General features: G+C 43.4%; 6 protein-coding genes across 13 annotated transcripts; 2 read left to right on the top strand and 4 right to left on the bottom strand.

The window, feature by feature from the left end:
• Window positions 1-32: 32 nt before the first annotated feature.
• LOC135144077 (vacuolar protein sorting-associated protein 52 homolog) lies at window positions 33-2,530 on the bottom strand. The gene is made up of 4 exons (XM_064076063.1): window positions 1,355-2,530; window positions 1,150-1,305; window positions 860-1,099; window positions 33-779 (listed from the first exon to the last, which is right to left on the bottom strand). Exons 1-4 carry the CDS (start codon window positions 2,321-2,323, stop codon window positions 150-152), a joined length of 1,995 nt encoding a protein of 664 aa, XP_063932133.1. The 5' UTR covers window positions 2,324-2,530; the 3' UTR covers window positions 33-149.
• Window positions 2,531-2,612: 82 nt separating this feature from the next.
• Window positions 2,613-3,739, top strand: LOC135144086 (small ribosomal subunit protein uS13). Its single transcript, XM_064076084.1, has 3 exons — window positions 2,613-2,715; window positions 3,008-3,295; window positions 3,534-3,739. Exons 1-3 carry the CDS (start codon window positions 2,713-2,715, stop codon window positions 3,699-3,701), a joined length of 459 nt encoding a protein of 152 aa, XP_063932154.1. The 5' UTR covers window positions 2,613-2,712; the 3' UTR covers window positions 3,702-3,739.
• A 64-nt stretch (window positions 3,740-3,803) lies between these two features.
• On the bottom strand, window positions 3,804-6,223 carry LOC135144082 (endophilin-B1). Of its 6 annotated transcripts, XM_064076069.1 has the most exons (8): window positions 5,934-6,216; window positions 5,453-5,886; window positions 5,344-5,407; window positions 5,261-5,284; window positions 5,088-5,123; window positions 4,830-5,020; window positions 4,287-4,425; window positions 3,804-4,242 (listed from the first exon to the last, which is right to left on the bottom strand). In XM_064076069.1, the coding sequence occupies exons 1-8, from the start codon at window positions 5,994-5,996 to the stop codon at window positions 4,132-4,134; spliced, it is 1,062 nt and encodes a 353-aa protein (XP_063932139.1). In that variant the 5' UTR covers window positions 5,997-6,216; the 3' UTR covers window positions 3,804-4,131. The 6 variants fall into 6 exon arrangements, with proteins under 6 accessions (XP_063932139.1, XP_063932140.1, XP_063932141.1 ...); XM_064076070.1 differs by lacking the exon at window positions 5,261-5,284; XM_064076071.1 differs by lacking the exon at window positions 5,088-5,123 and having other exon boundaries at window positions 5,934-6,215.
• Window positions 6,224-6,825: 602 nt separating this feature from the next.
• On the bottom strand, window positions 6,826-10,584 carry LOC135144083 (dolichyldiphosphatase 1-like). Of its 2 annotated transcripts, XM_064076076.1 has the most exons (4): window positions 10,429-10,584; window positions 10,038-10,317; window positions 9,622-9,958; window positions 6,826-7,032 (listed from the first exon to the last, which is right to left on the bottom strand). In XM_064076076.1, the coding sequence occupies exons 1-4, from the start codon at window positions 10,532-10,534 to the stop codon at window positions 6,826-6,828; spliced, it is 930 nt and encodes a 309-aa protein (XP_063932146.1). In that variant the 5' UTR covers window positions 10,535-10,584. The 2 variants fall into 2 exon arrangements, with proteins under 2 accessions (XP_063932146.1, XP_063932147.1); XM_064076077.1 differs by lacking the exon at window positions 6,826-7,032 and having other exon boundaries at window positions 7,065-9,958; window positions 10,429-10,577.
• Window positions 10,585-11,158: 574 nt separating this feature from the next.
• LOC135144080 (acyl-coenzyme A thioesterase 9, mitochondrial-like) lies at window positions 11,159-13,304 on the bottom strand. Of its 2 annotated transcripts, none has more exons than XM_064076068.1 (2): window positions 12,496-13,304; window positions 11,159-12,447 (listed from the first exon to the last, which is right to left on the bottom strand). In XM_064076068.1, exons 1-2 carry the CDS (start codon window positions 12,587-12,589, stop codon window positions 11,231-11,233), a joined length of 1,311 nt encoding a protein of 436 aa, XP_063932138.1. In that variant the 5' UTR covers window positions 12,590-13,304; the 3' UTR covers window positions 11,159-11,230. The 2 variants fall into 2 exon arrangements, with proteins under 2 accessions (XP_063932138.1, XP_063932137.1); XM_064076067.1 differs by having other exon boundaries at window positions 11,159-12,928; window positions 13,000-13,304.
• A 153-nt stretch (window positions 13,305-13,457) lies between these two features.
• On the top strand, window positions 13,458-15,132 carry LOC135144079 (acyl-coenzyme A thioesterase 10, mitochondrial-like). The gene is made up of 4 exons (XM_064076066.1): window positions 13,458-13,549; window positions 13,627-13,688; window positions 13,738-14,369; window positions 14,414-15,132. Exons 1-4 carry the CDS (start codon window positions 13,479-13,481, stop codon window positions 15,005-15,007), a joined length of 1,359 nt encoding a protein of 452 aa, XP_063932136.1. The 5' UTR covers window positions 13,458-13,478; the 3' UTR covers window positions 15,008-15,132.
• Window positions 15,133-15,182: the final 50 nt, after the last annotated feature.

Raw genomic sequence — 15,182 nt, 5'->3', positions numbered from 1 at the left:
GCCTAGGTATTTTAAATAAATAATTTAAAAGGTACCAGTGTCGTTAATTTACTTACTCTTACAACGTGCAAATAAAACAATAAAATATACAACAAATTCCCTAACAATCACAATTCAATTTAATCCAATTCGCTTAAGTATCAAATCGCCTAATAATTAGTCTTATATTTCTTCATCTCCACCATGATCAGATGGATGTTAGTAAGCTGAGTCCTCACGTTCGGCGTCAACAACTTATGAAACCTATGATAATATTGCACTAACTGCGTCAACGCCAACTGGAGCAAACTCGAGCCCGTTACGAGATTCGGGAACGACAAAAGCACCTCCCTGTTCAGCTCCTCCAACGACTTCTTCCAATTCGCTGAGAAGATCTGGACGATGTTCAACGACTTCGCCTCGAGCTTCTTCACGTCCTCGCCCTTTCCTTTCTCTATCAGATACTCGCACTCCTTCACGTACTGCATGAGTTCGCCGAAGTGCGGACTAAGGATCTCCTCCACGTATTCGCCGCTCTTGGACGATAAGCGACTCTTGAAGGTCTCGGCTTCCTTACAATTGTCGCGGGTGCGCTCCATGATTATGTGCAAAATCATGTCATAGTTATTAATTAGGAAGATTAGTTGTTCTTTGCGCTGGGGGAAAATCCCGGCCATTCGGAGAATGAAGAGTTCGACCTCCTCCTGGAGTTCGGCGAGGAGGCAGTTCACCAGCTCGTTGGGGAAGTTCTCGCTTATGCCGACTAAGGCGGCGCTGAATTCGGCGTAGCGACGAGTGATCTAAACATTTTGAAAATTAATTTTAAGTGTCGCATGTCGCGTGAGCACAGCATTAATCAAGTGATCATGACTACACTTACATAATGGGGTCCCATCTCCAGGTTGAACTTACTCGGGTCGCAATCCCTAATACTGGCGATATTCAACCGAAAAACGAACTCAAACCTCGCCAAAATAATCCTCTCCAAATTATCCCAATAGTCGTCCAACGCTGGAACGCAGCGCTTATGACACATGATTTTGTAACGCAGAATCAAGTGAAAACACAGAAATAGAGCAATGGTGTCGTAACAATCAGCCACAAACGACTCCAAGTTTTTCTGATAAAAAAAAACTATTAAATCATAATCGCAAAAACTAACCAAAATACCTTCAACAGTCCAGTGGTTTTGCCCATTATTTGATTAAATAAGTCGAGCGCTGGTTGCCCTCTCACCATGAAAAACTCGCTTACAAACAAATACTCTCGACAGGCGTTGTCCACCAAAGCGTACTGTTCGCTTCTAAAGAGAGCTTCAAATGCATACTAGACAGAAAAATTATTCAAAAAAAAAAAAAAAGTAAATCAATTTTACCCTATTTTTCGATTGTGCGTGGGGCACAATAATGGGGGCTTCCAGTTGCTGCGCCAGCACGTCCCCACGATTTCCAATTGTAAAAACTGTCCCCTTATGTTTCAAATTTTTATTAAACAATCCCCTATTTGCTGTATCCTCGATCCCCATGAGGTCATCCTTCGTAGTGCACTCTTCATACTGCAACTTCATGATGCGTCCCGAGTACGACTTAAAATACGAAAAATAAATCTTGCTCATCGTATCTACGTATTCGTTGCAAATTTCCTGCGCCACGTTCCGCTCGTTCGATAAAATAAACTCAAAGAAAAATTTATACTTCAACATGTTGTTCTGCGGCACTTGATAATTCGTCATTGGTTTCCTAAATTTATACACCTGCTCTAACAAATACGTCCTAATTTTACTCATAGCTTTGATTTTGAGTTTTTCCAAAATATCTTTAACGTCCAGACACGACTTCGACTCTTTGAAACTTTGCTCCTTAACAAAGCTGATTTTGTGGTTCAAGACTTGCAACTGCGTTAGAAACTCTTTATCAGTGACTGGGTTATCCATAATTCCCACAATAAGTGACTCTGGAACGGCCATGTCATCGATAAATTGGCTCAACTGGCCCCTTATTGCTTGCCGGTTGCTCAGTTCCTGGCTCATGGATATCGATTTTCTTTGCAGGGATAAGATCTCGCTACTTATACTTCCTAAGTCTGTTTGGAACCCCACTAACATGGACTCCATACGTTCCAAAATCTCATCACAAGCTGAAATCTGGTTGTGCAAGCTTGCAATGTTAGCGCTTTCTTTAATGTAGTCCTGAATTGACTTGTTTTCGGTTTCTTTCAGTTCTTTTTCAATTTCTTTTGAGTATTGTCGAAGGTCTGTGAACGAGTTGAGGATGTCTTGCACCACCACATCATCTAAAGCGTTGTTTATGCCCCCGGAAGGGGGCTCGGATAATTTATTGTTCATTTTAGGGTCTATATTATTTTAAATTATTTTCACAATCTTGACATGTTTTGCCAGATTTTCTTGACAGGTGGACAAGGAGTGACAGGTGTCAAAGGGCCATTAACACGATTGACACTAGAAGCAAGAATGCCAATTTCTCACTAGTTAAATTGGTTGACACAAATTAAGACAATTTATCATTTTTAAGTCAAAATTAACATAAATAATACTGCAAGTGTTTCATTTTCATGAATTATTACTAAGTTTTACATGATTAAAGAGCATTTTTTGTGAAATAAAAAGTTCGGTTGGGGATATTCAATGTGCTGAGATTGGTCACTTGGGAGCACGTTTTTTTTTCGGCTTGTTAAGTTGGCATTCAGTCTTTTTGTTTGTGCAGTGGTAGCAAAATGGTGAGTTCAACTTTTTCTGCAATAATCTTTATTCATCATCATCATCTATAAAATTTATCGATTTTAAACATTATTCGACATTTCATTATACACTGTTTTAATGTTCTTTTGACCCATTTGTATTTTTTTTGGTCAATCCGTGCACCTAACCTCACTCAGTGTTTACCGTCTTGTAATTTGTATTCGTCACTTCTCTCAATGGTAAACACTACCTGCTTCCGCATTATGCAGTTTTTCAGTAGTTATTTGTAATGTTTATGTAATTTTTAGCTTAATTAGTTTTTTGTTCCAGTCTCTCGTAATCCCCGAGAAGTTCCAGCACATTCTTCGTATCTTAGGTACGAACATCGATGGCAAACGCAAAGTCATGTTTGCCCTTACAGCCATCAAGGGCGTAGGCCGGCGGTACTCCAACATAGTCCTCAAAAAAGCCGACGTCGACTTGGACAAGCGCGCCGGCGAGTGCTCTGAAGAAGAGGTCGAAAAAATCGTCACCATCATGTCCAATCCTCGCCAATACAAAATCCCCGACTGGTTCTTGAACAGGCAAAAGGACATAATTGACGGAAAATACAACCAGGTATGTAGTTTGACTTTTCCAAGCACAGAGAAACGGCAGTGGGTCGAACACAAATCGCCACTCGCTGGTAGCATGTGCGACATAAAAGCATTCAAAATTGCGTTGCTGGAAGGGCTCAGATTTGTGAACCAGTCACTGCTGGAGTGAAAACTGGGAAGCACTTCTGAGGAGTCGGGCAATTTTTTGAGAATGCGACATGTGTTGGGTTAAGAACGGCGTGTAATTGTGTGAATTGCAGCTGACTTCGGCCACGTTAGACTCAAAGTTGCGTGAAGATTTAGAACGCATGAAGAAAATTAGGGCCCACAGGGGTATGCGCCACTACTGGGGTCTGAGAGTGCGCGGTCAACACACCAAGACCACCGGACGTCGCGGACGCACCGTGGGTGTCTCCAAGAAGAAGTAATTTAATTAATTTAAGAAAATAAATTGATGGTTTTCATATGAGCGCTTTTGAGTAACCTTTCCGCTCCCAGATTTAGTAAAGGTCTTTGAAGAACACCAGAACTTTAGTTTTTCTTTGTACATCTTTATTTGCATTAACGATTAACAATTTTTTTTTTACAACTAGAGAGTAAAGTTAAACTGGCTAAACTCTCGACACACTTTAAAGCTTATAGATACATGCTGATATTGTGTAATTGCGCCGTTTCGGTCAATTGACTGCATTATTGCGTACAGAAATTCACAAAGAATGGCAAGATGAAATAAACTTTGTACAAATCAACAAAACGTGAACACAACAATATTGTCATCAATGCCGTTCGAGTGAGTGAGGAATGATTACAACGATGTGGGATCACAATAAATACATGGAATACCGGAAGACTAATTCGTTAAGAAATGAATTCGAGAAAGGCTCGAGGGACTTTGCCCTTCTGGTGGCCGCGTTCACCGTAGAGGTAGTCTTCGTTGGGCTTGTCGCCCAACTCCTTAACCATTATAATCTAAAAAAAAACATGTATTATGTCTGGCTAACTGTGCGACGTACCTCGTTCGCCATGAGGCTCATTTCGGTGGTATCTTGAGCATCATAATCGTAAATGACTCGGGCTTTCCTCATTTCGTTGTTCCATTCGTTTTTGGGATTTATGGGGGAGTTGGGATCGACACCAGGCATCGAGGACATACTGCAGATTTAAACACAAAAAATAAAGAAAAAAGAAAAAATGTGCGTGCAGAAGCGTTAGCGCATTCCTAGTGCTATCAGCTGAGTTAATTTAACTGTAAAAATTGGTGTTCTTGGACTATGGACTTATCTCACTACAACTAGCAAAGCCTAAAGGACCGAGTATTCGGAATCGTCAGAGGTTATAATAACTGGGGCAAACGTGGCTGGAGAGGACACTCGAGTGTTATTAGGTACCGCTGGTTCAAGATCTTCACTGTTAAGTCTCAAAATAGGGCCAGGTTTCACGGAGCTGAAACATCAACATGCTCAAGCATAGACAAAGTTACCTTCTAGCCTCAAGACTACCACAAGTTAGTACAGGATTAGAGGAACGTACGCACACAAACAAACAAAAACAACTACCTTGCGAGCTCCCGCTGTAGATCCGTCATGATGGTGGTGCACTGAGAGTAGAACCGGGCTTGGGTCTCGACAAATTCCAGCAAACAACGTTGATGGGCAGCGTGCGAGCTTCCGATTCCCTCCAACAAGAGCTTAGTGATTTCGGCTTGTCGGTCGAACTCGGATTGCGCTATACGCAGGTCCCGCTCCGCCTATAGACAACACTTGCGTAAAACACGACACAACCAACACAACAAACGAAGAAAGAACAGAGATTACCTGCTCTAAAACCTCTTCAGGGGGAATCCCGTCCTTCTGCGGGCGAGCATGAAAGTATTATTTTAAAAAAACACAACACATAGTACCGTACCTTATCAACTCTAGACATGTGTAAACACAACAAATACGTGTAAAAATTGAAAAATAGAAAGAGTAAATAGAGAGAAAAGTACCTGCGTCATAGGTAAAGCAAAATGCTATTGTCAAAACAAACGAATTAGTGTTGTGTGTGTTTCTCATATTCGACTCAACTTACTGTCGGCTGTCCCAACATACTTCGAGCCTTCCGCACCCGATTCTTGCAGGCGTCCAAATCCAACCTGGAATCAATCATGAATTCACGTTTTTGCTCATCTCTCAGTCACCTTTTCGTCTCCAGGAGATTCTTCTCTTTAAGAATGGTCTTCATCTCCGTGTCGAGGAATTTGCGCAACGGCTGCGTGAAGCACATCGCCGCCGACCCAATAAAATCCCTCTCGTTCTGCCCCAGCTTCTGCTCCCACTGCCCCACTTTGATCAAGGAGCTCCCGTACGCCGTCCCCGGCCCAAACATATTCCCAGCTTCGATCATATCCAGCCCCAAGTACTCCAAATTGCTCAGCCGCGACGGTCTCTTCTTGTCGATCTTCTCGTAAATGAAATCCTCGATCCTGTTGCCGGGGTTCGGAATGAGGACAGCCTCCGTGTTCCGCACGAGTTTCTCCGTCCAGTTCCTGGTATTGTCGGCTCTATCCCACAGGTTCTCGAAATGTGCATCGAGCTCGGTTTTTTCGGAAGTGCCGAGTTTTTCTTCAGTCATCTGGAAATCGGGGCTCACATAACCTAGCGAGTGCGAATAGGGCTTACCTGGACGACGCGACTGATGGCAGCCCCCGCATCCTTGACGATTTTTTTCACATTAAAGTCCATCGTGGGGTCGTCTGTGGTGTGAATAGAGCGATATTCGATGTTGTTACTGCATTATATTGATTTTTGTGGTGACAGCTGGACGAGGGGAAATGTCATTCAGAGGGGTTAAAAAATGGGGTGATAAAGGCGGAAGAGGATGAGACGATTTTATCGCTTTCGGGAATTCTGGCGGAAATGAGTGATTAGAGTCGCGGAGATTGTTGTGATAGCCCCCGAGACACTTCGGTTGGCAACACTGAATTCCCTAACTAAACAACTAAACACTAAACGCCAGAATTTGTTTTAATCGACACTGCTCTACTTCAATTTTAAAACAATGTTATAAAAAAAAATACCGTTGTTTGTATAAAAATGTACGATTCGTTACGAAGCTTGAAATTTATTTTGGAAATTTGCTCATTTTTTTTTTATTGTTGGCACTCCTCAAGTCCCCAACTTTTCAAACCGACCCGCGGTTGACACCTGTCACCCATCATGTACCACAAAATCATCTGAAATGGGCAGAAATCGACCCTGATGGACAATCCTCACACCCAGAGACACAAAACCGTACCCATACGACGACGCTGTGGCCAATCTTCCGTAAGTTTCTGGCGTTGACAACGGCGCAATATTTCACACCCTTCAGAATTCCACTTCTGCAGATATCGAGGGGACTTTCATCCCTCTGTCGTCTAGCGATTCCGCTTGGAACGGCATAAACTTCGTAAATACGAAATTTACAGACGATGAAGACGAAGACGTAATTAGGATCGTCGACTTACAATGTGATGAGAAACCGCCTCTGCTTCTCTTGTTTCCTGATTTGGAGAAAAAAGACGTGGAGTTGTTAGCTTCCACCACTTCCACGACTCAAGTGGCGCAAATCCTCGTGGGGAAGAAGGCGGACTTTAGCCTCCTTAAGCCTTCGAAGAAGCTGAATCCTGAACAAGTTGGTTTTGGTTTTGATTTTTCGTAAAGTATGATTTATGTTTTGCAGTGTAGGTTGCCGCCGCTTGTGGAGTCGCCGGCTGAACACTGCTCGGACGACGAAGAACTGGGTGAATAAAAAAACCGACGAACCTGTTAATTATTTAATTTGGTAGTAAAATTTACATTCATCTACTGCTTATTTATAAACATACAAACAATAAAACAATGACACAAAAAAGGTCGAAAACTGTACATTGTGCGCTTTTTTATTTGATTTTTGAACGAAACTTTGAATAGTTTACCCTGAACCATTAGAATCGAAAAATCAAATTAAAAACCCACGTGTGTCCACACACCAGTAAGCCCCTACGAGTACCCGCGAGTAATCTGGATTAGTCGCGACTACTCAACCAATGCATGGACAGTTGTATATTGCACTGGAAACAAACCGCCAACCTTCAGCTGGCGGTTCTTACCAACATACATGAATATTCTCTATTTAAAGCACTTTAAGGGGAATTCTCAAGTCACTCCCTTAATTGCAAGCAATTATCCGGAAACGCATATTTGCTTGCAACGGTTTTACGGCTACATTTTAGCTACTCTAGTTTTGCTATTACACCTCGCCTATTCAATAAATCAGTCGACTGGTTATTAAGTACATTGTTACGAATGTTAATTAAATATCAGAGAACGAAATGCGAATGGACTCATCTGCAGCGATTTCACAGACATACATGGTGTTCTCGCATGCTGTCAGAAAATTGGTGAACGGGCGCGAATGGGGTGTTTTTATCAAGCAGCTTGTCCAAGGCTGCCATTTACGAAACGCACTACTACAAACCCAAATCGGCAATCGAAAATGCATGAGTATTGTCACGATAAAAAAATACATAATGGTACGAGAGTTATGGGGGCCAGTCTTCAGGTGCCACTAAACGACGACACTATTCGAATTCGGTCATCCTCGGACGCACGTCTGCACCAAACCCAATAGATACTAATTAAATAATTATCAGGTTAAATTCAAGGAGTAGTGCGCTCAGCGCAGACGGTTGGCTTCACGTTCGCGAATGACTCGATTCCAAGCTATCTCTAATCTAGTATCTATATACAAACACGCTCGCTATTGCACGTCAGACCTATTACAGCTCAAGGATCGACGTTAAAACGTTTATAAAAAACTCGGCTCTGATTGGTCAATTTTGAGCCCACGCTGTTGCAATCGTGTAGCTGTCTTGGCTGCAACGACACGCGGACGGCTTGCTGTTTACAGGCGGTAGCCGTTATATAATGAAACGCAGTGTTGTGCAATTGTCGCCAAGACGAAGCATCGCAATTGAATTTGTATTGTGTATATAGAAAAAATACGCTACAATAATATCAAGACACACTAATATAGGTTCCTGCTATGCTTAAAATATCTTTTTCACTTAATGTCTTTTGTTTTTTGTAACATTTGTGGCTCTTGGAGAGCTATTGTGTAACGATAAAATTAAAATTTAAAAAATTGACGTTTCAAAGGAAGACAAAAAATATGGCGCTCTAGATTAAAGCGAAATAACAATAGAAAATTTAAGAGGTTGTACAGTTTCTTTTTTTTTAAGTCACCTGACACTTGACCGTGACGCTGTTAATTATTTCGTTGTAAAATGTAACATAATTTTAACGTTCTTCCAATATTCTTGATAAACATATATTAGTTCACATATTTGCTCAGATCTCCCTGGAATTATTTTAGTCAAACAAAATTATATACAGGCTGTTTCACCTAAGGCTTACTGTCCCCCCCTACTTTTATTTCGCAAAATAAGCTGCTAAAATTTGACATACACATTATTTAGTAGAGAACACAGCGATTATTTATATCATTAAAACACCGGACGTCAACGACTAAAATACACATTCTTAAAAAATACTAAAAAACGAAAAAAGTTGGTGTTATCTGCCCTTTCGGATAAAACTTCCGACTTATTTCACGAGCCAATAATAAAAAAGGTAATCATAAAAATGTAATATAACCCAACTCGATCGACTTGTCAAGTTATGGCGAATCCCTCTTTTCGCTTGTCGGACTTGAGGTGCCCGAAACGAACTAATTTTTTTTAACGTCGCCACGAAAATCCGTCGTTTGCGGCTGCAGACTGGCCACCCGAGTAAATGCAAGCAAAAACTACACCTAATAATGATCACTTATCCTAAATGGAATCGATAAAATAACAACAAAGTCAACAAGAAGGAAAGCTACCAATACGTCAACTATTTCACTAATAAATGACCTAACTGCCTCTTGTGGTGTTTGTCATGTCTTTGGAGGCGCATCGAAGTCTTATCGAATGAATGAATCAGTCGCTTGTCCTACGTCGTAGGTGAAAACACTATCTCGAATAAACTCATCAATTATCAACAAGAAACCAAGCCTCCCAGACCCTGGGCACAGTATTGCAATAGTAGAAAAGTTACACACTTAGGGTAGATTACAAGCCCCCGACATCAACTACAACATATAGTCACAGGAAAAAACCGACTTGTCACAATTGACAATCTGACTTACAAAAGCTGCTTATAAAAATAACTATTGATTGTTTTTGACACGGCTTCGTTCGCATTACCGTTTTCTGGGCCAGTACTGCTTCAAGCACCTGACCAAGCGGTACGGTAGAGCGAAGCGGAAACCGTCCTCCAGCAGATGTCATTGTGACTTCATACTGACCAGTTTCCTACTCCTGGCTCGAACCTCCTGGCGCGTGTTGGTGTACTCGAACCACAGCACGTTGGGTATGAGGGTGGTGTCCCGCAGCAACAGGATCTCTGAGAGCTTCCAGCTGACGATTTGCGGGAAAACGGGCGTGAACACGAGGTAAGTGACCGCAAACCAGATAGTTGCGAAGAAGACGCCCACGACGGCCCCACACAGGACCTGGGATATCGTGTGGTACTGCAGGTAGATGCGGCTGACGCACACGAGGAGGGCCATCAGTAGCGATGACGAGATTATCAGGATCTTCGACATGTTCTCGATTATAGTGTTGTTGTTCATGTGGTGCAACCTGCAACCGTTCAGTCAATGAAAAAGTGCACGGCACACTGCACACGACTACTTGGTTGCCTATCAAACGCAATTCTTACCGAATGATGACGAAATATATAACGTATGTGGCAAAGAACCACACGAACTGTGCATGCGACGACGGCATTCCGTACTCTTCGTACAAGTCGGACCTTCGTATCGGCCTTTCCTCACAGATCGTGTGCTTGAGGCAGTAGTTCAGCGCCTCTGAACATAGCGTCCCCAGAAAGAACGTTATCGTGTGTAAATCTCTTCGGAATAAAATTAAAGCTATGAAGCCGGCCCCGATCCCAAAGGGAGCTAAACTGATCAACGCCAGGAATTTTCCCAAGAAATCACCTGAAAAAGACGGGGGTGAGTGGTTGTTGGTAAACCGTGAAATGTCAAAATTGACGGCTGGATATTTTCGTTGGGGCTGGGTGTTGATGGGTGTTTTTTACGAAATTATACCTTTGGGGTATTCGACTAGGGTTAGTGAGAGCGGGACCCATTCTGTTCTGTCATTTAACTGCGAACTTTGCGATAAATTGTCGTCGTTGAAATCAAACGTGGCCATTTTGCATTTTATGGCGTTTGACAGATTCTCAAAGACAGATCGAGCTCGAATGACAGGTCGACGGATCACATGACACAGAAGGAGCACCGGGATTGGCAACTAGTGAAGCGGTAGATTTAAACAACCAACAACCTCGCGACAATTTCATTAATTATTTAAAAGTAAAACAGAATTACAAGTCAATGTTGTGAGTAAAATTGTAGAGGCGTAATCAACCACTTTAAATGGCTGAAATTAACTAAAAATTACACGTAGTTCAAACACACAGGTAGTTCAAGTGTCAGACGTCAAGGATGTGGATCGAATTCCGTAATCGGTAGACTAACTATTGTACGGTATCTCTCAGTAAAAAAAAAATAGTCAAATATAGAACATTTTATAACTTATAGGGAACAACATGGACTTCATCTTCGTTCGTGAATTAACATTTTTTGTAAAATTTCTCTCGAGATTTGAGGTTATGTACGAATCTTTCATTTTTTATTGAATATTAGATTAATTGAATCGTTACAAAATTTTAGAAAACTGATATTTGAGGACAAGATTGCTACAATGCGACACAGTACTGCAATAGCCTCTTTTTGGTAGTTCTAGACTTCCTAAGCACCAAAATAAAACTGACAGTATTCTTTGACGTATGTATTTACATCTAACTTGTCGGAGAAGGTCTCCAATCAGACGAAACTTCTGGCAAGCTTAACTCACAAGAGACCCCTCCTCGTTCAGAAGCCCCTTCTCCTCCGGCGTGGGCTTTATGACTTCATCAAAGTGCCGCTTCCCATCAACGTACATCATCGCCTCGTGATACGTCCTCGGATACACCTGCTTCACGAACTCCGGCACCTGGTAGGTGAAATGCAGCACGTTAGTCAACCTGGGGGCCTCCTCGTGCAACTGCCACGTAGTCACGAACACGGTGATCTGCACAAACTCCATGTAGGTGAACACCACAAACGCCCGCATCCTTATCAAAGAATTCACCGAAATGGGCTCTCTGAATTCGATGTCGTTGATGTGCTTCAGCTGAGGGTGGTGCTTGCTGAACCTTGTAGCCAACACCCAACTCAGCTGGGTCGCTTGCCTCATGATGAAGCCCCCGAAGACGGTATTGTGGAGATTGCGGTGATCCGGCTGCGAGAAAATGGTGTTGCCTATCTGAAGCTGCTCCATCCAGACGCCGCCGGATGGCGGCGTCGCGCTGGTATGGATGACGCGCTTGTAAGCCTCTGTTTTGAGGTAGAGGTCGTGGATGAGCTTTTGTTCGTCGTCGTTGGGGCGGGTCTTGGAGATGTGCAACTGTTGTTGGTGCTGCCTCAGACGCTGTCTCTTCCCGGCTGCTTCTATGATGTTTTTTTCGATATCGTCTTTGGGTTTGACGGGGTTGACCACGGCAGCTTTTTGGTTGGTGGGGTCTCTGGAGGCTATGAGGAAGACGGCTCGGGTGATCCTGTTCCAGGAACCTTGCCACTTCTGACCCATCCACACCGTGATCTCCATAGTGCTGCGGCCGACGCGGTCCACGTGGCCAGAAATCTTCACGTCTTCTTTGACCTGGGGAACGAACGGCGTGAAGTCGATTTTGTCGATTCTGGCGGTGACGAGGGTCTGGGGGAGGGGGACGTGAGGAGGAAGTTTGGGGTTGAGGATGTGTTTCTGGGCTATTATGACCGCGAAGTAGTCCATATCCTCGAGAAGTCTTCCGATGCGTAAGCTACCTAGGAATGTGGTGTATTTCTCTTGCAGTTTGAGGTCCTTGGACAGGGGGATGTAGCCCTCGACGTAGCTGTCGCGTAAAGATCGGGGGGGTAAGTCGTTTTGCTCACGGGGGACGTACTGGAGGAGGTGCTTACGGCTGGGAGGGATGGAGGAATAGCCGCTCTCTCTGCCCATTGTTTTCGACAGTTGCTCTATAACTGGTGGAGTGGGAGGAGTTATGGGCGGAGTCGGGTGTAGATACTTACGTTCCTGGACGGTGTGGATAGTCCGTGGGGCGGTGCCGAAATTTTTAAAAACGGCAGGGGCGAGGTTTGAGCGGAAAATCATGCAGGGTGACATTAACGTGAAGATAACCTTGGATTTGACAAGAAGTTTTTTTGACAGGTGAGTGAATCTCAGAGTGCTTTTAAATTAGTTTTATTTTGACCAATGTTTGTTATCTTAACTTCGCGTTTCACAGTTTACAGAATACAAAAAACTGGTTTTCCGTTGTCGTCTGTTGATAACTTGATTACACAAATTTTATAAATTTTTAGATTAGTTCTAAAACTGATTTATTCATTGCCTGCAAACTTTAATGACATCATCATCAATTACTGTCGAGTTAATCTTTATAGTTAACTCGTTTCAACTAATGGTTAGTATTTATCGCCTTTTTCATTGTTTTCCTTATCCTTGCTAAAAAATTGATAACGTTCACAACAAAATTTGCTTATGAAAAACTCACTTTGAAATACTTGTTTACCTACCTGTATCTTTTTTTTTAATTATAGAGGTCATCATGAAAAATAAAATTGTTTGATACTAATTCAAGGACGAGTGACATTCGGTCTTTGATTTTTTTTTAATGTACATTATTTATAAATTTTCGTCAAGTTTTTTTTATCACTGAGTAAAATTCTAGATAATGTCTGGCGAGTCACCTCTTCGTCACACACGGACTTACTTGACATTTCGTTAAAACAAGCACTGTCGCACCAAAAAAGCATGACACATATTTAGTAAATATTCAAATCGAATTTTGGCACGGTAATCGCGTTAACGCATCTTTTATTTAAATATACATATATGTGTATATACAAAATCAGAACTACCGCATCACCGTAGATAGAAAACGCAAATATGACGCAACAGCATGATGCAACCTAGGTTATGTTTGTGACGCACAAAACCTCAGTTTCTTATAAAGAAGGCTCTAGCGAAGTCGCAGTATTAATTTCAGTATTAGATGACCATGGCCACAAAATTGCTACGTAACTTATCGCTGATAAGCCGCGTCAATCACACCAAAACAATACAGTAAGCCCATTCTCACTTAACCTTTGCCCCCCCTAAACCACCAGCCTACTATATAAACCAACTTCCTCTTTCAACAGCAACACCATGAGTCGGCACCTTTCGGCCCTCCAGTCCGACACGGTTTTCTCAATCCAAGAACGTAAGTATCGCACCCGTGCCACCACGAGAAACCCATCAACCTATTACAGTCACTCAAAAACTCACCAAGGAGATGGGTTTCGGGGGCGGCTACTCCCCCATGCCTTCCAGCCGCGCGCACCTCGTCCAGTACCTCCCCAAGAGCCAGAACGATCTGCCCTCCCGTTCTATGCGCGACAGCTACCTGGTGGCCCTCATCCCCCTGTCCACCAACACGCGCCTCCAGGACAAGTACACTACCTTCTTAGGGTCCGTTCGCGTGGGCCGTTTGCTCGAAGACATGGATATCTTCGCCGTCATGGTCGCCCAGAAGCACATCCTCAACCCCGACCTCCCGTCGGGTATCCCGTCGCCGCAGACTTTGGTCACGGCGTGCGTGGACAGGATCGACTTCAGCGACTTCGTGCCCAAACCCCACGAGGACATCAAAATGTCGGGACATGTGAGCTGGGTGGGTCGTAGCTCCATGGAAGTGGTGGTGTGGCTGGAGCAGAGTCGCTACGGCACGTGGCACCGCATCACCAGGGCGCTGTTTCTCATCGCCGCGAGGGACCCCACGAACGCGAGGGCGGCGGTGGTGAACCCCATCGAGCCGGCGGATGAGCGCGAGAAGAAGATTCTAGCTGGAGGAGAGAAGAGGAAGGCGCTTCGAATCGCGTCGGAGAAGCAGCACGTGTCCAAGGTGAGTGTTAGTGCGTTTTTGCGAAAACTGAGTGGATGTTGTAGGTGATTCCCGACGGAGACGAGCAGAAGATCATTCATGACTTGTATATGAAGACTAAAGCGAGCGATGTAAGTTTGAAGAGTGTGATGCTTCCTCCGGGGGGAGTGTGGATGGAGGATTGCGTTATTTCGAACACGATTTTCTCGCAACCGGAGAACAGGAATCTGCACAATACCGTGTTTGGAGGGTTCATTATGAGACAGGCTGCTGAGTTGAGTTGGGTTTTGGGGTTCAAGTTCAGCAAGTACCGGCCGAAAGTGAAGAGTATAAGCGATATTAAGTTTAATAAGCCGATTGCGGTGAATTCTTTGATTCACATGCACGCGTTCGTGGTGTTCACGCATATGCAGTACGTGCAGATTACGGTATACGTGGAGACTTTTGATCCTCAGACGGGGGCCAGCGAAACCACTAACATAGTGCACTTTACGTACGAAGTGCCGGAGCTCGTGAAGGAGGTATACCCGCGGACGTACCAGGAGGCCATGATGTATATCGACGGGAGAAGACACTTTTTCGAAATCATGAAACCGGGGTCCTACGACGAAGGGAATATGCTGGAGGAGGAGGGAGGTGTTACCAAGAGTAAGCTTTAAGGGGTCGGGGTAATTGTACGGGTGTTTTTTATTGTGATATGTTTTTTATGTAATGTCGTTGAGTTAACGCAAGTTTGATTCTTATATTTATTGATTTTTTAACAAATAAATGTGCTACATCTTAATTTTAACACTTTATGCTTGGACAACAGAAAAAAAAAAATGGTGACAAGAA

This window comes from Zophobas morio, unplaced genomic scaffold, assembly GCF_036711695.1.
Source record: "Zophobas morio isolate AGI-343-1 ecotype UQ-CSIRO unplaced genomic scaffold, CSIRO_AGI_Zmor_V1 ptg000081l, whole genome shotgun sequence".
Lineage (NCBI taxonomy): Eukaryota > Metazoa > Arthropoda > Insecta > Coleoptera > Tenebrionidae > Zophobas > Zophobas morio.
The sequence above is the reverse complement of the archived record's forward strand: the minus strand, read 5'-3'. Positions and strand labels throughout refer to the sequence as shown.